Source organism: Molothrus ater, chromosome 3 (genome assembly GCF_012460135.2).
Source record: "Molothrus ater isolate BHLD 08-10-18 breed brown headed cowbird chromosome 3, BPBGC_Mater_1.1, whole genome shotgun sequence".
Taxonomy (NCBI): domain Eukaryota; kingdom Metazoa; phylum Chordata; class Aves; order Passeriformes; family Icteridae; genus Molothrus; species Molothrus ater.
This window is the reverse complement of record NC_050480.2, coordinates 69975365-69999437: the sequence shown is the minus strand read 5'-3', so window position 1 is coordinate 69999437 and position 24073 is coordinate 69975365. Positions and strand designations below refer to the sequence as shown.

The 24073-nt window shown below is 40.3% G+C and overlaps 1 protein-coding gene across 2 annotated transcripts in view; it reads left to right on the top strand.

Moving 5' to 3' along the window:
* Positions 1-24073, top strand: part of PTCHD4 (patched domain containing 4) — an 84663-nt gene that overhangs the window by 23455 nt on the left and 37135 nt on the right. For both annotated transcript variants that reach the window (XM_036381265.2, XM_036381264.2), the window contains exon 2: positions 1434-1914. In XM_036381265.2, the coding sequence (XP_036237158.1) occupies positions 1434-1914 (481 nt within the window). The remainder of the gene's footprint in view (positions 1-1433; positions 1915-24073) is intronic.

Sequence of the window (24073 nt, the reverse complement as noted above, 5' to 3'; positions counted from 1 at the left end):
CTTAGGATGGGGGTCATTGCTATGAGCAGGTCTGGCAATTTCAGATGATGACCTGCATGCAGCACAGGTGCTTCTAGAAATGGGTAATGCTGGATGCAATACATGTTAAAGTGTCTCCCCCAAATGGTTCTGGCCTTTTGCAGATGACTGCTTCCATGTGTGCATGTGGAGGGCAGAGCCTCTCCCAAATTCAAGCTTTCAGCTCATTCCAGTATGTGCCTAGGCAAAAGATGTTATCTCATATAAGATAACACTGCTGTAAGATAGTTTAGACAACAATGTCTTGATAATTTTATGTTTTTATTAAAATACAAGAGGAATAAATCTGAAAACTTATAATTTATGTTGGGGAGAAAGCAAAATATTTGGTGTGCAAAAGACAATCCCTGGATTTAGAATTTTTGATAAAAGAGATTACTTGTGCCAGGAAAATTTTATCATTGAGTCTTATTCCTCAGTTTACAACTGGATTTGATCTTCTGAACCAACACACGCTTCCCCTGTCTTGGAAGGGGCACATACAATTATCCTACAACCAGTGGCTACAGAGAGAGGACCTTTCTCACAGGACTTTTCTTATTAAATCCTTCCAACAATAAAAGAAAAAAAACTCCAAACCAAATATTTAAATGGAGCCAGATAACTTTACAGAAAAAAAATGCCTGCTCTGGTTAACAGGCAGAGGTTGAGTGGACTTGATATGTCCTTTACTGATTGTCATGGAGTTTTATATGTCCTAGCATTTACTGAAATAAGTGAGACCAAAGTAAGGTTTATACTCTTGAAATGAATTAAAAAACTAAATCCTGGTTAAATTTAGGTTTAAGGTTGATTATTTTCTCTGTGCCACTGATATAAATCCATGAAATCTCAAATTAACAATTCAAAAAGTCTAATTTTAATTATATTTTTCTGGAGACAGAATAGCTATTAAACTTTGTGGATGTCTGTATCCTGAGGAATCAGGATTCATTTTCTGTACATTTTCAACTTTTAAAAATAATTTCTGAAGTGTCAAGAAATCACAAATCATTCAGAAATTATTCTTCATCTCAAACTTTTTGTAGTAATTGGAGATTTGTCATTGTCCAGCAGTTAAATGTGGAAGCTCATCCTCTCCCACGGGGTGAGGAGCTTGCATGCAACATTTTGGTCCTGGGTATCTGGGAATCCCTGAGACTGCAATGAATATCTGAGCAGTCACTGAACTGCAGCACAGAAATGCAAATGAGCCTGTAATGAGTAAGACAGAGTTGTGGCAGGGAGCAGGGACAGATCCCAAAGCCCAGTGAGGTGAGTGGCAAGGCTCCCATTGAGTGCAGTGGTGTCTGAGCAGAGCTCTTGGCATGTCTGTGAGAGGAGACTGAGTTTATCTCTGCATCACGTCACAAGCACGATAACCACACGCTCATCTTTTCTGCTTTCTCTCCCAGGATGGAAGAAGCAGTTTCATTGGCCACCAGCTTGGAGGGGTAATGGAAGTGCCAAACAGCAAGGACCAGAGAGTCAAATCAGCCAGAGCCATCCAAATCACTTACTACCTCCAAACGTATGGCTCTGTCACCCAGGACCTCATTGGGGAGAAGTGGGAGAGTGAATTCTGTAAACTGATGCACAAGATGCAGCTGGATCACCAGGATCTGCAGCTCTACTCACTAGCATCCTTTAGCCTCTGGAAGGACTTCCACCAGACCAGTCTCTTGGCCAGGGGCAAGATTTTGGTGAGCCTGATGCTGATTCTCCTGACTGCTACCCTCTCGAGCTCCATGAAGGACTGCCTGCGTAGCAAACCTTTCCTGGGACTCCTGGGAGTGCTCACTATCTGTATTTCCAGTGTCACTGCGGCAGGGATATTTTTCATTACTGATGGAAAATATAATTCTACTCTGTTGGGAATCCCTTTCTTCGCTATGGGTAATTATTTATCTTCATAATAATAGGATTAACAGAGTTTAATGACAGAATTGTAAATTACATCCTGGGTTATAAAGTGCAGATTTTACTTTGAGTGAAAGTCTAAGTCATTTTCATCTTTCTAAATTGATCTGTGCCTTGCCAAAAAGAAAAAAAAAAAAAAAAACAAAGAAAAAAAAAAGAAAGAAAAATGGAAACAAAACAAAACAGTAGCAACAATAAAAAGCAAATTACTTTCCTGGAATCTCAGCCAACATGAGAGAGGGGCAGTTCTATTGATCTCTGTTACAGAATGAAGGAGAAATTGTTATTGAAAACTAGTCAGCTCAGCAGACAAAATGGATATGTGTTGACCCAGCTTTGACGGGAGGCCAGCCAAAAGAGTAAGTTAAACAGGAGGGTACCAAGGAAGGGCAGATTTTAACATCCCTCCCAAGAAGGGCTTTTCTTCGAGCTCTGCCTGAAGGGCAGAGTGGGAGAGGTTGGTGTAAGAATAAGATTGATGGACTTTATCTCAGAGAGGAGATTACAGTTGTGGTGTTTGCCAGGCTGTGAGCACAGAGGCCTGTCAGGATCTGTGGCACATAATCCCTTGGTTTGTGAAATCCCAGATCAGCTGCACAGATTTCCTCTGCATGGCACCCTGACAGGGGAAGGTGTGGAACAAGAACAAATGTAATACCCAGCTCTTTAGGCAGAAGAATTGCTTTCAATCAATTACTTTCTAGTACTGTTTGGTTCCAAGCACTTCCAGTGCATCCGTGTGGTTGATGAGCTTGCTGGGAAGTTGCATTGGAAAGGCAGAGGGAAGGTGCCCAGCTCAGCTATGGAGGCAGCGTTGTTTGGTGCCTTCACATCCAAGCTTGTCAGAGTTTTGCCATACCATGAATCTGAACCCCAGTGATGACTCTGGGCAAAACCTCAGTGGTGGCAGCCCATAACTAAACATTTACATGCTCAGTTTCAGATGGCAGAGAATCTTCCCTGTGGCCAGAGCTCTGCATTCTTACAGCTAATTTCTTAAGTGCTGTTCATGCTTCTAGTCCTCAAAACAAGTACTGTGTTATGTAAGAGTCAACTAAATATGCAAAGTCACAAGCCAGAGTCAAGGTTTGAAAAAGGGTCTTATACTTTCCTTAAAACCTCAATCTTCCAAAAGACCATATTTTCTTATCTTCCCCTAAGAAAACATCCCCAATCCCAACCTCCTATTAAATCTAGCCCCTAATAATACATCTGTGTCACTAAACAAAAGGGCAGAGCTGTGGCCTCATCAGTCCTGCTCTCAGAATCTTTGGAGCAGCTACTTGAGGTGGGAAGGAGTGGAATGGAGGGACTGGTCAAGATTCCAGAAGGGAAAGAGAGGAGTGAGGCAAAAGACCCCAAGGAATTGCACGTTTTGTTCAGCTTCATTAATAGTGATAAACAAGGCTGTGCCAAACCCTCTAATTCAGTCATCTGCACTGTGGCAGTGGCCCCTGACATGGACTGCCCTGCCTGTGCCAGCTCTTCAGATGTTGTGCTTGGCTCTGTGGTGCCAGAGGAGTTGATGGAAAGAAAGTGCTGAGATGGGGAAATGGAAGAAAACCAGCAGAGAATGTGCCAGGTTGTGACGGGTGGATCCTGACCTGTGCCAGGGGGTGGGTTTGGGAAACAAAGAATGGAGAAAGGGATGAAGTGAAGGGGGGGTCATGCCTGTTATCAGATTTGGGCAACATTTTCCTTGTGTGTCAGGAAGTGCATACCAAAGGAGGAACCAAAAGACACTGCCTTGCTTGTGCAGCAAGTTGAAGTAAAGGTGAAAAAAACCTGAAGTGATGAAAAGCACCTTCCCTAAATTGTGTATTCCTCTGTTGGTGTCTCTTTTTAGATGGTTGGAGAGATGGTTAGCACATTCTCTTTGCTTGACAGGTCCCAGACTTGTCACTCCCGAAGGAGCTCCTCAATTTAAACCCTCTCTGCAGCCCCAGGGTGAGACACAGGTCAGAGTGTCTGAAAGCAGAGCGCCTCAGTTTCCCACCTTGGTAGTCCATGACTTTGTTTGGTGTCTTAGGAAAAGTAACATTTATAACTTTCTGTTGTGTTTTGCTCTGTCATTCTTGTCACAGCCACTGCCAAGAGCAAAAGGAAAAGAAAAAACAACCTCTCTTGAAGTGAGATGTTTGCAAGGATTGTTTCTATAATATTATATTGAATGCAATTCAGGTTGAAAAAGAAAGCATTTATGTAACTTCTTCAGAAATTTCATTCAGGAGTCTCAGACTGAATTGAAAATATCATTACAGAACAGCTTGCAATGCTTGAGAACTGCTGGTTATAAATATTAGACAACACTTTTACAGTTTAGTGGAGGAAAAGACAGGCAGAATGCCATACCAAAGTCTAACTGGGTTATAATCTGCAAAGTACCATGTGCCTTTAGTCCCTTAAGGGACACTGCCACCTAATGAGACCTTGCTCTGCCCAGAGTACACCCAGGACCTCACTCACCTGGGCCCTTACTGGGCTGGGTTTTCTGCTGTACTGGCTGTCATGGACTGATCTGACAGCCCAGAGCAGAAACAGTGAAGACCCCAAGACTGTTGATTCTGTGGGTCAATAACTCACCCTGGCCCACGCTGTACCAGCGTCCCTTGCTGCTGGCACTGCAGAAAGCAAACAGCACATCAAATGGTAATTGAGTGAATATAGAACAAAAGGTGTGCAAGGTGGGGTTTCCCTGAACTGCAAATGCCAGATTTGCAAGTCAAACTTTCAAAGTCAAGTTACTTAGATTAAAAAAAAAAAAAAAAAAGCCAGGCAATAACAGTGACAAAGACCCTGCAAGTACAATGCAGAGTACACAGGCAGCATTAATTCTGGCAGCTCCCAACTTTGGAACAGTTCAACCTGACATTTGCAAACCATCCATTTGAAGCACATTTGTTTGGTCAAAAATATGCAGTTTCTTCTAGCATTCACTTTTCAAAGGATTAATTTTAATGGAATTTTGTGATATTCTGGGTTTGTCCTTTTCCCTGCAAGGGTGGCAGGATGCTGCCATCTGAATAAGCCTGGATGTTTAGATCCACAATTCCTCTTGCAGTGCAGAGTTTCTGTAGGTTTCAGGAGGTGACAGAAGCCTATTGAAAAGTGGAATGTTTAATATTTTCCTAAATTTAGACTGAGTGACCTCCACCATAAGTATTTATTGTAGTCCTGCTGTGAGGGAATGGTCTGCTGGGATAAAGCACATCTCTGCTCTACTGGGGGAAGAGTGTTAGCTCAGATTGGCTTTTCTTTATCCTTGAAGGTGAAAAATTTCAGTCTTAAGTTAGACATGAGGACAGTGGTGGAAAATCCTGTTTTCTCTGACTCCCTCTTCCCAACCACAGTTTCCTCAGACAGCCTTGGAAGTTTTCTCAGTACAGTGTCTCTCATTGTATTTGTGCAGTCATTCAGGAGAAAATCTTTGGGAAGTTCTCCTGAAAATAATTCTCTGGCTGCCAGGATCTCCTGCAAACAGGAGCAAGGGAGACTGATTTTTAGCTGTTCATATCCCAGGTAAATGGATAAATGTTGTGAGTTAATGCAAAGGTGCTTCTTTAGATTCAGAGCTTCCTTGTTTATTAACTGAATTAGGCCTAAATGTTTTATTTCTCTTTTTTTTAGTCAGAATTTAATAACCTGCATGTGAAATCAGAATATGAGAATGTTCTACTTTGTATTTCTTTTCTGGGACAGATAAAACTTGCAGTTTCTTCTACAAATTTAACATCAGCAGAGCTGTCGTGAATGGCTGTGTTTCAGACACAGATAGAGGGTCATATAATCAAGTTTCAGATTTGTTCTAGCCCTGGTTAGATGTTCACATCTGCCTTTTGTGCTTAGATTCATATGCAATTTCAAAGGGGTGTTATGTACGTGACATAATTATGGTTTCCCATGCCTAATCATCACTAATTAATATAACCAGAAGGTTAACTACATAATTGAGATATTATTGCTCCCATGATCTGCTTTTTAATGCACAGGAACCAGACTGATATCATCAGGGAGATAATTATTTAAGTCAGCTGAGGTCCTGACTGTATATTTTTAAATGCAGGTGTACCAGTTACATCATTTTACATTGCAATTATTTTTGGCCAGTCCATGAAGTACTTCATTATATAGATTAGTGGAAATCTTATGATAAAAAACCACCTACAATATAATTATAGTGTAATTATGCTTTTTGTACTGTAAAGTGTGCGTGTTTCTAGAAGTCTGGGTTCACAGTGGATGTGAGAAATATTCCCTGTCATTTGTAAAGCCAGACAATGGAGTCCATAAGATATTTGTGGGAACAGCTGATTGTGGCTGACACTTTAGAGAACATTAATCTCCCTGAGTGCCCTACCACACATTGCAGTATTGCTGCCACTCCTGCCAGTAACCACACTGCTGGTAGAGATGTAGCAAAGAGATACAAAAGTTTTAAGAACAAATAGGCTTCCTGTGTCCAGCAGTAGCCCCATGCCTGTTTCATGAGCTCAAGATGGATGGCAGTGATTGTACTTTCAGTGCAGAATTCTCTTAAAATTTCCCATTATTCCTTCCCCAGAGTTGTTAAAATGGAAGGAGGAATCAAGGCAATAGCAGACAAGACTCCAGGCGGTTATTAGCATTTCAGATAGAAGCCATCTAACCTCTTTCAGATGGCAGTTGTTGAAATAATGACTGGTGATCATCTTTCAGTAAATTTGAGATGTCACAGTATTATATTAGCAGCAGAGTCATGGAAAATTGCAAAAAAAAGTCCTAGTTCAGATGACAAATTTTTTTTTCAAACCTCAGATGACAAATGTGAGAGCCAAAGTACAGGCTGTCACTAGTTTACCTGAACATGAGGTATTACAGTATTCTAACCTTTGCTTCAAGCAATGGACTTTCTGATTACAAATGTGACAGAAACATTTCAAGAGTGACTCAGACTATGGGTTTGTCATTTTGATGCAGCAGTAAAGTAAATCTCATACGAATCTCATGTTGCACCATCGCCTCCTCTCTGGATGAGGAGCAAAAGAACAATCCTTTAGAGAAAAGAGACCTCCTGACATAAATCCCCACCCCTCCATTCCTTAGAAATTCAGTGAATCTGCTGTTTAGATGTAACAGCAGTTCATGTCTCCACCCATTCACCAGATCTTTAAGGGCTTGGAAGTACCTTGTCCTTAATTATAAAATTTCTGGTTCTGACTTTTACAGAGAAAAATGGGAATAACAAAAAAAATTAATAAAATAGGAATAACAAAAAAAAATAACAACAAAAAAAAAGATAAAAAACCCCAAAACCAAACAAAAACAAAAAACACAGTCAAAATAAATTGCAAGATTTAAAAATGTTTAAGTTTACTTATTTGGACGAGCATCTAGCACAAATAATTCATATGAATGGGTTTAAAAATTTGCCATATATGTATATTTGTAAAGTTGATTTCCCTGTAACATGGTATATTTCCTGTTGCAGCAGGTGGGATTTTGTCATTTCTATGGGAAAGAAATTTCATCCAAGAACAATCTTTCCTGCAATTTGAGTAGAAGAATAAAGCCTTTCTGGGATAATTTGCTGGACTTTCACCATGCCTTGTCCTGCAACTATGTCCTGAAGTGGTGATGGTTAGGAAGAGGCAACTGGACTGGGACTGTCCTTTCCTCAAACACATGAGGGGAAATTATCTCTGAGCCAGTCCTTTGGGCCTTCTCACAGCCAGCAGAAAGGATGCACAAAGCAGCTCAGCCAGCCTCAGTCCCAGCAGAAGAGTTTGCAACACCCAATCCAGGTGTTCCAAATGTTCCCCCCTTAATCTCAATTTCCTTTGCAGGCAATAAAGAGAAATAGGAAAGCTCGGAGCTATTTGGAAAATTGCTTAGTAGATGTTTGGGATGAGCTGTGTTAATCTCTGGAAAGTTTTATCCATCTCTGAAAAAGAGTGACTTCTTAGGCTTCAGCATCTCAGGTTTTGTGGTTTTGGGGTGGTAAAATAGGCTCATTCCTACACTGGGTTATTTAAAGTTCTTCATTGCATGCACTTTTCTGTGTGTTGAACTCATTTAGGTTGGACATTTGGTTTGGACACGAGAACAAATTTCTTCACAGAAAGGGTGATGAAACACCCTTGGAACAGGCTGGACAAGGAGTTGGTAGAGTCACCATCCTGGAGGTGTTTAAGGAATAACTGGATGAGCCACTCAGGTCTACTCAACATGGTGGTGTTGAGTTACAGGCTGGACCAAATAATCTCAGAGGTCTTTTCCAGCCCAATTGATTCTGTGATTCTGTGATTCTGTGACTCTGTGATATACATAAGCTCTAAAACAAAGACAGGTGGATGCATATACAGCAGACTGCCTTGAATCCCTTAGAGGTGGAATTCTAGCCCTTTTTTTCCTGTAGAGACTCTTCAAAAGGTCTCTTATCAACCCAAATGTCATCCTCCAGGGATGCTGGCGCTGCAGGGCTGCAGGTCAGTGCTTCTGAGGCTCAGCACAGGTTGAAGCATTCATCTGTGGACCACAGCCCAAGCACAGACCATCACTGCCAGATCTATAATGACAGAGCAGATGCAAAATACATTTTCTGTGTTTGTTGCTTGAGAAAAGGCAGGTAAAGTCTGGCTTCTTCTGTCTCTAGCTGGAACTCAAGAGAAGTCTCCAAAAAATGTTGTCTGTTGTTGTTATTATTATTAAAACATCTTCCTCTGCTCTCCACCTGCAGCTAACAGGCTGGTAGCTGTCATTTGAACTGCTTCTAATTTTCTGTAAGCATTTCTAAAATCCTTTGTAAAAAGTCAATTGATAAAAGAAGAGACCATGACTTAAGCTAAAAAAGTCAATGGCTGAAAAGAGTCATTTGCTTTTGCACTTCAAATATATGATTACCTACTCAATCAATACACCAGTTCTGATAGAAAAATATATTTCCTCTTCAGATGCTTTGCACATTTGTCTGAACAGTTCTTGCTTTCATTTTTCTACTTTTTCATGGCAATGCTCATTCTTGTGACTGGGTTATTTAAGGTTCTTTATTGGATGCACATTTTCTGTGTGTTGATCTCATTAAAGCAGGAGTTTCATTCCTTGTGCTTATTATGTATCAATGCACATCACATTTACCTTTGGCTAATTTGGGCTGGAAAGGAGCTGCCTCATGGCAAAAACTATTTAGCTCCATGTATATCATCCTTAATAGAGCACTGACAAATCCAGCTTCAAATAGCACCAATAGCAATTCTACAGCCTGCCTCAACAGCTTGTTCCAGGGCTCAAAAAGCCATACATTTATAAAGGTAGTTCTTAAGATTCCCACTGCTGCAGTTTGCACCTATAAACTCCAGGGTCTGTCTCGCTCAACTGTGGAGTGTAATTTTTCACAGGAACTATGTATATGCAAATACCTTTATGATATTTTATATGTAGAGGGCTGTGCTTATTTCAATTTGGATATAATTTCCTGCCAGATCCTTTTCTCACAGATATTTTACTATTAGTTCACACCTTCCTGTGAGCTCCATACACACAGGAAGATTGATGATGGCTTCTGGTCTCTGCAGGAGAATGGTGGATTTGCAGGAAAGAACAGCTGTAGGGTAGGCTCAGGATGTGTCCTGTGTTCTTTGGTGTGTTGTGGAAATATTCAGCCTTGCCCTGCTGCCTCTTTTGATCTGGGAAGGAAGGGTGGGCTCTGTTACTCAAGGCAGCACAGAGTGAATATTCTAGGCTCCATCAAGCAGGCTGTCTGCTTGCCTTAGACACCGTGATCCTCTGTAGGGAAATCCAAAATTGTGCTTCTGGGTTTTGAGCAAAAACTAAAGCCAGCAAATGTATTTGTTTTTCTCCTGTAACACATTTAGTGTGCAAATCATCCCTAGAATTCACTGTGGTGAGATACGGTTGTAGCTCAAAATTAAGCATGAATTGAAGGTTGGAATGAAGGTTGGATTTTTTACACAGCTAGCTAAAACATCTTCATTATTTTGAATAATATTGCAACATTAAACCATAACCATAAGGAAGACACATAAAAATTAATGACCATGCTAAAAACCTGGTCCAAAAATTGGTATAAAGAAATTTCACTTGTGAAGAAATCTTCTCATAGCTGCCTTCTTTTAGCCTGATGATTTTCCCTTGAAGAGTTCGAAAAAGGATATTCAGTAGACCACTTGCCAAATGTTCTAAATCAATATTTATCTGCTATATCTGCAATGTTAAAAACTTTGCATAGAATCAAAGGCTTAAGGAGTCTATTGCAAATACCAAACGAACTAAAAAGACTTTACTCAGTATTGTATCATTTATATGTCCTTTGTGCAGCCAGTAGCTAGTTGAGCTTTTAATAATTCAGTTTTATCTTTCCATTCCTGATTCTTTTTCACTCCATTTCCTTCCCGTGAAGTGACTTCTCCTCTCTGGTGGGATAACTGCCTGCAGTCACATCCAGCATGCAGGACCTACACTGGCTCAGAGCTCACTGCTCCATGAGCTGCAACAAATGAAGCAGCATCCCATGTTACTCATGCCACCATCATGTACCTGTGTTCCTGGCCTTCAGGGAAAGGTATTCCCAGGTGTAACAGCTGACTTTCCATGTGTTAGTCCTGCTGGATATGTACAAACAGGTCATGTTCCATCCACATCTGATGGTGAGATGAGGAAGGAGATGTTATTTTGGATGCCCAACGTGGCAGGGAGAGCTGCAGCAGCTGAAGATGCAGGCACAGGTCTGAGCAGGGTGAAAACCTCAGGCCTTTGCAGCTGTGGATCACTAAAAATGCTCTTCAGTTTTTGTTCTGCAACAGTGAGCACACTGTCCTCACTGTCTTGGCTGGCTTTCAGTGAGGATAATTGCATTTGTCTCTTCCTCTGATCCCTGCTGCTGTGCAGGTCAGATGCAGAGCTGGTGAGCCCTGCCTGGCTCCAAGCACTGTGCAGGTGCTGCTCTGGGAAGCAGATGCTGGTTTTTACCCAGACATGGCTGAATTTCACTGGTGAATGCAATGGCCACATTACGTGGCTCAGCAGTCTCTAAAAATCATTCTGAGTTCCCTGAGAACACGTAACTGTGCCTCAGCATGTTGTCATTGCATTTTCCTGCAGTCAACCCTGGCATTTCAGCACTTTGCTCATACTCTATATTTCTAAAGTCCAAGGAAGAAAAGCATTCCTCTACAGCCTGATATGAAACTTAGACCTGTCCTACACACTTATCCCAATCTATATTCAAATGCAAATTTGCCCTGGAAATGTTAAATATCATAGCTTTTCCTGGTGTTCTGAACTCCATTGATGTTGATATCTTGCTTTTAAAGAAAACTCTTGTGCTAGCATTGCCATGAAACCATTCAGCATTACAGCATTTTCCAAACTTTGCAGACTCTCAGAAACCATAGGCACAACCTACTAGAGGGAGCACTTGCACTGTTTTTTAAAGGAGGACCTAGTGGCAGATTAATGCACCTGGTGATGACCTAGAGTGTGAAAAATTCTGTATTTCCTTAAGTTTCTAGCTGATATTTTTGCTGTCACTCTTGAGAAATTATTATCCTGCAGGAAAGACATAGCATTGCAGGAAGCTGAGGGTGGGGAGGTGCTCGGCATACTGAGTGCAGGGCAATGGAACCTTCTCTCCTTCTACCATAACTGGAAACTGTTTAACACAAAGCTCTCTGCTAATGCAATTTAAACCTTGTAAAACTAGGCTGGGAGACTTGGGAACAAAAACCTGTTTGTGCTTAGAGTAGATATCCCTGGAAAAGGAAACTGCAAAGAGCAAAACCCAAACCCATCTAAAGCACGATCTTCTTATGGGAGCAGCTGAAAGAGGAGGCTTCAAAGGAGAGATGCTGGCTGCTCTGTTGAAAGCATTACCAGAAATGCCATGTTGGACCTGTATAAAAGCTGAGTATTTTGGAAAACAACCCACCAGTGCAAATATCCCTCCCATCACTCTTCCAGTCGATTTCAAGATGCCATTTTTTGGAGGGGTAACTGCTGGGATCACCTCATCTTCTACTGCATAAGTAGAATCATAGAATCACAGAATGGCTTGGATTGGAAGGAATCTTAAGCATTATCCAGTTCAAATTCCTCTGCCATGGACAGGGACACCTTCCACTAGACCAGGCTGCTTCAAGCCCTGTCCAACCCACCCTTAACACTCACAGGGATGGGGCAGCCACAGCTTCTCTGGGCAACCTGTTCCAGGCCCTCACCACCCTCACAGGGAAGAATTTCTTTCTACCATCTAGGCTAACCCCACCCTGTTCCAGTTTAAAGCCATTCCCCCTTGTCCTGCCACTACATGCCCTTGTCAAAGTCCCTCTCTGGGCAGCTCAGGTGCCTTTTGTATTCCTTTATTTGGACTTTCAATGCCTCTCCCATCAGAGCTGAGAAACAGCAAGAACTTTATCATGCAGTTTCAATGAATAACCTTGGTAGGACATTGAAGCAGGGCAGGCTTTAATAATCATAGATGGAGATGTTCTAACGCTTTCTTAGGTTATTGGGAGTCAGACAACACAGTTAATGAAGCAAGTTTCAAAAGATCTCTCTTACGTGGATTTTGACCTCTAATATACTGATTCTTTCCGTGAACGGAAAGTAATAGAATCCCTTTACGGACTATTTAAAAAAAAAAAAAAGTTGTAGAAATTTATGATGATTTTAAAATTGGTCAGAAGGTGTTAAAGTAATTGGTGGTCGAGGATAGACAAACAAGAACAAATGCATAAACTGAGCAAAACAAGGCAAAAATGCTAATCAATTTATTTAATATTTTTTAAAGTAAAAAACTGTATATGTGGTTCAGCTTTATAGCAATGAAATTGATAACCACTTGGGAGTTTTGTTCACAAGCTGAAAAAGACACTTGTCAGCTTTTAAATTTCTAGAACATTGTCAGTGATTCAGGAGACCTTTTCTTGTCTTTTGAGACCTCCTCTACCTGACCCTGTCTACTTTGCATTCCACTTCCTAGGACCTGCCACTGTATTGCCAAATGCACAGCAAATAATTCATTCCTTAGGAAATCTTATATTTTAGCTATTGAGAAAGTCTCTATGGACTTCACTCAAAGTTTATTTGAAAAGACAAACGTACTTTTAATTTCTTCAATCAGTGACACAAATATCAATTTCATTGTCTTTTCCTGGAGCACATTGCAAGGTTTTTAATTCCCAGAGGGGATTGTTTTACCTGACATGAGTAAGGAAAAGTGAAAGCATTATGGAAATTGTTGAAAAATAGACACTGATTTTAACCTGTAGATCAGGTTCTTTACTTTTCCCTCCACAGTGAACTGTTCCCCTATTAGCTTAAACGGGCAAATGGAATGCACTGCTCTTATTGGCAACTCCTCAGCCCCAGGTACTCCTCAAAAAGGTCCCTTCCATCTTTTCCATGAGCTTTTTCCACCATCTCCTCTGAATTAATTCAAGTACCTTAAAGTTTTCAATTCAAATATCACCAAGTTCCAGCAAAATTAGACAGTTATTTCACACAAATTCAATTGGAAAGAAATGGTCAAGGATTATGTCAGTAGTTCATGAGCAGGAAGCCTTTTATTTTCTGAGGAAAAAAAAAGTTATAACTTTCTAGTTTTCATAATTTTCAAATTATTTATTTTCCAATCTAAAACCTCATTTGTCCTTAGAGTAGATTCCTTTTTTTCCTCTGAGGAAAAAAAAAAAAACCAGAAAAAATGGCAAAAAAAATCAGGCTGCCAGGAAATAAATAAAGGGAAACATCCAGTAATTCCTTTCACTTTTTAAATTGTAAAAACAAAGAAAAAAACCCCACATTTTGTTAGATAAAAGATTTAAGAACAAAAATTCCAACAACTTTATTTTTAAAAACCTAATGTAAAATATGTTGGTAACAGAAGTTTTAACACCACAAATCAAGCATGTATCAAAAAAAAAATCAGTGCATTTTATGCCATAAAATGATTTTTAAATGTGCATGATATTATGGAAAATACATCCTGTTAGATAAACCAGATTTTTAAAAATTAATCTCCATGCTTACAGGAGAAAAGAAACCATGCTGGTGTAGTCTATTTAAATAATGGCAATTTGACTCACTCTTGCACAACATTTTGATACATGCACGTATTTGTACTACATTAAATCATTGTAGCTTATATTAAATATAATAATGAAATATTCAATTGTAAATGCATACTCTTCCTGCTGGAAAGACATAAATAACTGGGGAAAAAATTCTATGGTATTCAACATCTTTCCTCATGTTCTGGAATGAAAAAGAAATCAATAGTAGTAAACTTCTTGGATAATGCAAGGTTTGGCAGATAAAAAATAATGAAAACACAGCCCAAGCACATCGTTAAGCAGCTCATTTTGTCAACATGTGCTCCATCACAGTTAAGTGCTGGATTATGCATCTACAAACAAAGACTGTATTCACATTTGCAAGATGAGCAATTGCATCCCCAGAACAAAAAACAACGAGATCACAGTAGATAATGCAATGAATATGAATTCCCAGTGTGCTGCTGCTGTTAACACGGGAGGAAGAAATGGGAAAAGTCTGTTAGGAAAGAATGGGAAGGTGACATCAGTGAGCAGAATGACTTCAGGAGGATGTTGGTTTGCCTACTGGGGGGACTCACCCAATAAAATGCAGATGTCTATCACGTATGCAGCATCTCTGTGGCACTGCTGAGCTGTTCCTAGTGCACATTTCAAACCAGACTGGAAAACTGGAGTCCTCTGGGAGGAATGGGATGTTCATGTAGCACTCAACAACTGTGCAGGGCAGGTGGAGATGGCATAACAGGACCCTCCATATCTGGAATCTGCAGGAAAACCACTTCATATGACATTAAAGACAGAATTCTTTCACATGGAAAGCATTTCATCACTGGGCCAGTTCTTCAGGGCTTGATGGACCCTATGATTAAAAAGAATTAAGACTAAGACTTCATTTTGTAGTGTACAGGTCAGACCTCAGGACTGTGATTTTGATGCAGACATGAATTGTTGCAGTGATTTGGCATGTGATGGAAACAGTTTCCCCTAGGCTCAAAATGCATGAAGTTTCTGTTACAGAAGAACATAAATTTTGTCTTCTGTCTTTGTAACAAATCAGATTTGCTAATGCTCAACCTAAATTTTCAGCTTCTCAACTTTATCACACTATTCCCATTTTATGCCTGCCTTTAGGGAACTTTGGATAATTGTCTTTAGTCACCAGACTCCTACAAATATTCTTTCAGAATAATCTTATGCTCATATCTCTGTTGTATATGCATTATTCTGCAAAACTGATAATAAAAACCACTCTGCTATTTAATGGTATTTTTTAAGACTGTTACATTACAACCAAAATCCAAAATAACTTCCAAAACCTTTCTTCTTAGAAAGTTTTGATATGTGTACAAGGTCATCTGGCCACTTGATATACAAAAATGTTTAGTGTTTTGCTTCATTTGTTCTCCAAAATTTCTAGCTTTTAGGCTCTTCAGAGCAGCTGTGACTCACACAACAAACTCTTCCAGGCCTACATATTTTCTGCTCATAGGAATTCATCATGTGCAGAAATTACTGGAAAGCTGTTATTGCTCATATGCTCTCTGGCTTTTGCTCACATTTTACCTGAACTCATACAACAGTAGGACTCTATGAGAGGCTGTATCACAACGATTTTCTCTAATGAAGACATACTCCATCTCTTCTATTGGTTTCTGTTTTCATGCTACATACTGATCTTAAACCTTTGCTCTTCCATAAAAAACCCTTCCAGTGTTTCTACCTTGTGGCTGTCCCAACAGAGAGCTGGTGAGTGCTCGTGTGTCTAATAAACCATGTGTTGCCTCTCAACACAGAGATTAATTTCAGCTACTTCCCTTAACTGGTACCTTGCTAATGATATTGCTCTTTAATACCACAATATTTGCATTTTCCTAGACATGAAAGCTGGTTTTTGTGGTTGGTAATTGCTGCACTTTATCTCTTAGGGTCAGCAGCAGGATTAGCTCTTCACATCTTCAGTTCTTTGACATCTTTTTTATGTCTTTCCAGTACAAACTGGCAGTGATTCAGTGAAGCTGGTCACAACATTCCCTTCACACTGGTATGGTACCTGAGAAGGCTGAGTATTTTGGATTTATGAAACACAGCAAAGCAATAAGTCTCAGTAAGAGTTCAAACTCAAACTCTTTTTCATGGGAATTGTGGCACTTGCTTCTTAACACACTTGCTGGTTTTATGATCATCACAACCTGGATTTCACAACAGATTTGAGCCTGTATACAGAGGGTCAGATTCTAACACAGGGCAGGAATAGGCTGCTGAAAGTTTTGTCTCATCACAGCTCTCCCTTTATGGCTTTCTTTTGGTAGCTTCCATTCCTCAGATCAGTGCTGGGTACTGGATTTACAGGATAACAGATTAAGTCAATATCCAAACCATTTGGGAACCTAGTACTTTCTGGAAATCAGAAACTGCTTCATAGTGCAGTCTATCTTTAGAACTACTAGCAGCAGGGAGCAATTTTAAAGGGAAATAGAAATAAAGCAGTGATAGTGCTTTTTTTTTTTTTTTTTACTTTTTATCCCTGTTATGGCAATTTTACTTGCTGCTGATCACCTCCTAGATAGAGTCACATTATTTTCCTCCTTCCACAAATTCCTCTAGTCATACCTTTTTTCCACTCTTTATTTTTGCCTTCTGTCCTCCAGGGTTCCCCTGATCAATCTAGTTCATCAAATATTCTTCTTTTATCCTTTCTTCCCACAACATTAAATGCCCTTGGCTGTTCAGAATAAAACTGTGGTCTTTTTTCTCTGTTTTCAGTTACAGCATTTGATCCCTATCTGCAGCAAGTGTATGGCATGTGGCCACGAGCCTCCTCAAACTATTCTGAAAATCTCTTCTTTGGTTCCTAAGGAATTCAGAATAACAGTGTTCCCCCACTTGTTCTTACAGGCAGCATCCCTGTAAATCCCTCTGTGCCAGATGCCTGCTGCCTGCATTGGTAATCCCCCCACGAGGTGACATTGTCAAACCATAATCCACAGTCTCCTTGTTGCCTCTTCCTATTTGCAAACACGGTTCTTTTAATAGTCAAACACAATAATCTTCCAAGTGACAACTAAGGCCTCAGCTTATCTGCGTGGAGCAGCAGAGGATCCCAGCAGTCAGTAAGGCTGGAAGGAGAATTTGCTTCTAGCCCTATCCCAGCAATCCTGGCACATGTGCTGCTTGCTCACCCAGGGGCTGGTTTGTGGTGTCTGCCCACACCAGCTCCCAGGGTCTGGGAAAACTCAGTTTCATGGGAGAAGTGGGAGTAGGACCATTGAGGAGCATTGAAGGATCTGACTGGCCAGAAGGTGCTTGGCTCTCAACTTCCTGACTTTCTTTCTTACATCTTTTGAAATTTCCTCATTGCTCTTGAGATGATCTAGTTGGTAAAATGAGCCTGGCTGTGCCTTTCATCTGCACTTTCATTTTTGGGCCTTGAGGGGTGAAAACCTGCCATGGGCTGCAGTAGCTGTGTTCCTGTTTGCCTAAGTGGAGTCTGTTCCTGCTCCTTCAGGGAAAGTCCAGCTAGAAGGTTTTAACTGTCTTTCAGACCCCCATCTCCTCTGATCACAGGTAAATAAATGTCTAAAGGAAGGTACTCTGCTGGCTCTGAAGAACTCCACAATGGCTGTGTCAGAAAAGACTTGCTAGTTTGTTCCTGTAAGAGCAGAGAAATGGGAACATCATGAAATAGGAGAGCTCCTTGTACAAGCGACTTCAAAATACTTGATTAAAATGTATCTGTATTTTTTGTGTTAGAAAAAAATATATATTGCTGGCTTTGTAGTCAGGCAAAATATGTATATGGTGTACCTGAGAAGGGGCTCCTCTACTTCACCCTTCATTGATCTTCCACCTTCCCAAAACTCTTCTCAATAAATCAGTGTGGAAATGGCAGAAATCATGCCATTTTTGCTCTGGCTTCTCATTGTTATGGTTGAGTTCACAAGATAAGTCCATCAAAGTCAGTGGAATTGCCTCAGAAATTAATTTGTCTGGGATATCTTGCAACAGATGTGCTGTTAGCTTCTGCTTTTATAAATGTTGTGCTTGTAGCACAGCCCTATTGTGTGAGATCCTTTCCAGGCTCTGAGGACCCTGCAACATAAAATCATTCCAGAGACTGAGAGAAAGGAAAACAGAAAGATTTCATCGATGCCACAGAGGAGACCAGGCTTTAGAAATTTAATGTGTCCTTGTGGCTCCCTTGCATGGTCTGGATTGGGACCACACCACCCAAGTGTTGCAGAGCCCAGGTGGGAGCAGCCATGGAGGAGGCCAGATGCCTGCTTGGGAGGGTGCCCAGGGCCTGCCACCACTGCATAAAATGAGAGAAGAAGCCACTGAAACTACTTCCTAATTTGATTTACTTGTGAGTTGAAATATTTTCTCTCACTACAGTGTTCGTTTGTAATAGATGCAGCTGAATTAGGCTGTAATGAGGCCATGGGTTACTTGGCTGACAAAGGTGTTGCTGCAGAGGTGGAGGTGCATTGCACCACTGAGGTAGAGCTGTTTCCTTCATGCCTGGCTGTGAGCCACCACCAAAACTCTGTCAGGAGGACTGAGACAGCTGCTCTAATGCTATATATGTCTATACTATGCACTCTGGGACCTCCATTCAAGGGCAGATTAACATTTAAAGAGGATAACGAAGGGTAGCAGCTGGCTCATCTGCTCATCTACACCCAGACACACTCACCCAAAGAGCTACAAGCAAGAAAGAATAACCATATTCACTTTGGAGAGCCATAATGATATTGGGAGGGTCAGTCCTGCTGGAAATACCTCAGACACACTAAACATTGGCTGATAAAGGGGAGTAGATAAAAATTCTTTTACTCAAGGAAAAGATATAAATGAGCAGGAGATAGCCCTGGTGCCAGCAGAACTGCTACAGGGACCAGCTTCACCAGAAAAGCATCAACAGCAACTGCAAATAGTTTAAAAATCCCTGGCTGATATCAGCATCCTTCTGCTCAAGTCTCTAACTGAAGTCAAAGAATAATTGACCTTGGCTGGGTTATAAGATCAGCAATGTCCTGAAGAGACTTGCACTGAAGGAATATTTGCTGTCATATATGTGGGCAGGAAAATCACATCAATTTCTTACTAGAAAGTTGACATTGGCATTTCACAGATAAACGAGCATTTATAGGAATGGAATATGCTCAAGGTGAGATAAAAGGGCTGAGCCTTTGTAAGAGAACTCTCTTTTTCATCTCAGGGATAGGTGCAAAGTGCATCCAGAGTCACCAGTGGGATGGGGTCCCCAAGAGAGTAGCATACTATGGAACTTTGTCTATCCAGGTACCAGAGATTTGTTGTATTTTACCTTAAAATACGCAGTTCCACTGCCACGTGCCTTCACACCAGGCAAGGCACTCCTCCCCCAGGAAACACCAGCAGGCAGTTTTGCACAGCTGTTCCTGCCTCATGGAGTGATTTTATGAAGAGACTCTCATTTTTTGGCTTAGTGGCTGCCGGCACATCTGAGACAGACAAACAGCAGCCGTCATTGCAAGACTATTGATAAGGCTTTATCCTGTTTCATCCTCCAGCATTGCAATGTGTTTAAGTAAGAAAAACCTCCAAAGTTATCATTCTAATATGGATTAAATCCAGATTTGATCCTTTAAGCATGTTTTTTTTGAGTAGATAAGGAGGTTAAAACTTCTGGGTTTTTTGATCTGAGAACTGAGCCTGAGAAACTATGAGGTTTTTTATGCTCCTCTGCCAGTAAAACCTCCTTGTATGAAAATGAAGCATCTACCTAATTGGGAGAAATTGTGGTGAAAAATAGTTTAGTTGAAATTGTGTCCTTGAATGGGTGAAGATACTCAAGATGAAGCTCAGGATAGGAAAAAAAAAAAAGAAAAAGAACAACAAATCATCCCAAAAGATACAACTTGAAACTTTTATCTATTCTGATGAAGTTTTAATGTCTTAAATTTCTTCTTCGTGTTAGCTGAAATATTTTAAATATCTTTCTATAGAAATAAATTCCTATCTGACAGAAGAAAAGGCAAAAGTGATGTATTCTCAGAAGCAGCTTCTATGATGACACTGTAGTTATGATGAGACAATAACATTGCAGTTAACTTTAAGACAATTTTCATGTCCATTTTTCACATAACTGGCAGTTCACCTACACGATGGAGTTATCACATTTTTTATTATTTATTTCTTGCTTAATAAGCCCAGTTTGTGGCATAGAAGAAGTAATAAAAGCATTTTAGTCTAAAATAGAAGTATACGGAAGCAGCTTAAAAATTACAACATAATTGAAATGCTATTACCCTCTACAAGCAGTTTTATATAATGAAGTGTACAACCATGAATGCGTATTTGGAAACTTTTGAAGTAATCATGGTTATGAAGTGGTCACACAGACTGGCAGATCTGGTGGGAAACCAAAGCTATATATCTTAAGTATTAGTGGGTCTTCCTTCAGAAGGAATTTCAGCTCCATGGCCTGTGCTCAAAAGCTGCAATTCATTAATTCTTATTTATTCTAAATAAAATATTCAAAAATATAGATTATTTTATGGCATCTTGCTGCTTTGCGCATCTGAGGGTTTATTATCATTTCAGCTTTAGCTTTCTGTCCTTCCAACATGCCCTTAACTCCATAAAAAGGAGTATAAAAAGGAACAAGCTGAAAGTAGGAATCTTTGACTTATGATTTAAAATGTGAGTCTGATAATTAATGAATTACAATAGAAACATTGCTGTCTGTTTTAAGCCAAATTAAATAAAGAGGTTAGGGGCATCCTTTAATAACAAGAAACATGGAACTCTAATTTCTTTTTATGCTCTATGATCTCATACAAAAGATCTAATATAAATAATTGCATTAGATGTCCTATTTTAGGAAAAATGCATAGCTAGTATTTAGGAAGAGTCTTATTGCTCTGATTTATCTATTAATGAAGCAAAACCCAGTTAATTACCTAATTTGCATGATATTTTGTATCCACATATATGCTGGGATGAGCACTGGGGAGAGGTTTTGCATCAATCCATTTTTAATAAGCTGATGAAGTTGGCTGGGCTGACACTGCAGATCCAATCACTGGATGGTTTCCTTTTGCTGGACTGAGAATTTGTGATCAAGGTACACATCAAATGAGCTTGTGAGCTGAGAAAGCGAGACCTTTCCTCCTCCAGGTCACAGATCCTGTTACTGCACTGGATCTGTGAATCTCAGGAGCCTGTTTGATGTCCCACATTCTTGTCCCATGGCCTTGAGTGAGGAGAATATTGCAGCTTGTAGATTCCTGTCCCTCACCTTCTTCCCTGCCTGCTCCTCTGCCTCATTGCTCTGAGACAGGGCAGGACCCTGAAACTGCCAGCCAGAGTCACTCAAATCAAGGTAGAAAGTGGCAGGGTCTGCTGTTGCTTTTGCACCCTTTTTACATCCCACCTTCATGCTCTGGGGTGTTTCTCCCCACTCGTTGTCTGTCCCTACTCTTTTTCAACCTGTCTGTCCCACCACGATCATGTGCCTGCTGTTGCTGCATCCCATGTGTCTGTCAGGAACTGCTGCCTCCAGGAAAAAGAGACTTACACAATTTTCCCTGAGGCCTTCCCAAGCCCTGTGCAGCAGAGGGTCTGATTTGCCATGTAAAGCAGATTTGTACAAGAATGCATCCTCTCTGACATTAACTATTTAAAAGCAGAGCATTTGGTTCTAAACCAGCTGGTTGTCCAGGCTGAGCCTACCATGGCCAGGCAGAGCAGTACCCCCAGGGAGTGGGGGCTTCTTCCCACACCCAGGTGAGAGTTGGAAATAGTTTTGAGTCCCCATTGATGTTCTCTTGTCTGTGTTTTGGACAAGAGAGGGAGTTAAGGACAACAAGTTTTGTGTGCAAACTAAACTCTGTATGGCTAAAGTTGAGAGAGAATAATTTCATCCTCAGGGCTTCTGAAATACTCTCCCATGCTCTGTGAGATAAAGTGCTCGTTCTGGAGACTCAGCTATGTTACAACCAGCTAAAAAAATATTGTCCTAATTACACTGGGTCATATATCAAAATATGGTAATTTGAGTGATGAGTCACTTAGACTGCTGAGGAAAAAGAAGTTTTTACTATTAAAAAAAACTGGTGAAGTCTGCGTTTTCTGGTTTTAAAGCCATCATTGGGAATAAGATAAAACTACATTGGCCTTTGATTGAATCAATGCAATTTTGCTTGATTTTAATCCATAATTTAAAAAAATACTTTTGGAGTTTTATTCAAATTTTTTTACCTTTGTGTCTAAGATGAATTTTAACAACTAACATGAGGATTGAAGCTCAAAGAGCAATTTGAGCTCCTTATTATTCAGGACAGAAAGATTGTAGATCCAGTGGAGACTGGTAAATGCCTTCATAAAAGTTCATCTTAGCTATTCAAAACTTAGTTTTATAGACCAATTAATTAACTCTTTTTATAATTGCTAGTGACAATCAGTTGCCCTAGAAAGTGATAAATCTTATGTATTTTACCTACCTAGTGTTATGGTGAGGTGCCTGTCTCTCAACTGACTGTAGTTAGACTGTGCAGACTGCTCTAGACCAGATGCACAACTTTTAGATCTCCAAAATCAGTGAAATTATTCCTACCTAGACTAATGGAGTAGATGCATTTCCACATGCTCCTAATTTTAAAACTGCATTGTGTTTAGAGCTGGCAAAGAATATATTTTCACTCCAATATTCTAAAGAACTCAATCCAAAGCTGAGTGGGGAAAAGGAAGGGTGATTTGTTTGAAATATTGTAGAGGAAGAATTATGAAATCACAGGTTGGCAAGACATTGACATTTCTAGCTTGTTGATATTAAACACAAATGTCATTTAAAGATAACACCTGCTTGAAAAATCTTGCAAATGGTGTTGTTTAATACCAGTGGAAGCAAGCAGAAAACCTATTAACTTCAATTAGTATTTACATCAGGACACCTGTAGTTCAGTGAAATGCCTCCCTTAATGAAAGTCTTTAATACTCATGTTAAATATGACAAAAGTCTCCTGAAGAAGAATGGGCTCAGCACACATTTAATGGTTGTGCTGAATTAAGGTGTTTTGGACAACACTAGAGAACAGGAGAACAATGAAATAACCATTTTCATCAAGAGCTCATTTAGCAGACCAAGCATATGCCTGAAATGCCTCCATGGAGACCTGCTTTTACAGTCAGTGGGGAGAAGGACACAGCTACAAAGGTCAGTCATCCCTTTATGGCCTCCAGAGGATACAGAGCATCTGCTGCTCCTTTGCTGCAAAGATCAAGGCTGTCCTCAGCTTGGACATCTCACCCAGGGGTTCCTGAGAGGACAGAGTGCCGCCTCCACCAGCAAATGTCTGTGCCAACATCCCTATCATAAACATCTGGCCTCACTTTCCTGTTTGGATGGAGAGATCCTCCCTCAATATTTTTATCTGAGCATTTTTCTGGGTTTTACCTCCAGCAGTGTGTGGCCTGAATAACCTGGTTTTTACCAGATTGTTGTTCTGCAACTTCTCTGAGAATAATGTGAGATCTGTGAAGCTTTCACACTCATGATACCATCCTCTCATACCATGCCATGTAAACATTTTAAGAGATAAAGATACTTCCAAATACAGGCTTTAAATAGATCTTGGCTGCATTGAAAAATGTTCTGCCAGACTTGGTCTCCCTTGCACTTTGCAAGGGAGGACAATGCCAGCTGACAACAAAGAAAGAATACAAGATGATAAAAGTCTCGACTCAATTCTAAGAGTAATTGCAAACTTTCTCTATTTTCTAAATGCCTTCCTGAGCTTAGTCCAATTATTGCCTGTGGGCACTTTTGATATTTTGATCCAAATTTCCTAGTTGCCAGACAGACAATGAAGAAGGGCTAGATCATGACAAAACGGAAAATGTAATCCAAAGGATTTCACTATCAGCTTAACTACTATTATAATAACATAGAATGAATAACACAACATAGAGACATAAAATTCTGCAGCAATGCTTCCCTACTGTCCTTCTTATTTTAAATTCCAGTGGTCTTGAGGAGCAACACAAAAATTTCCATTTCTATTAGGCTGGAATTTCCAGCTCAAAGTAGCACAGAAACGGGG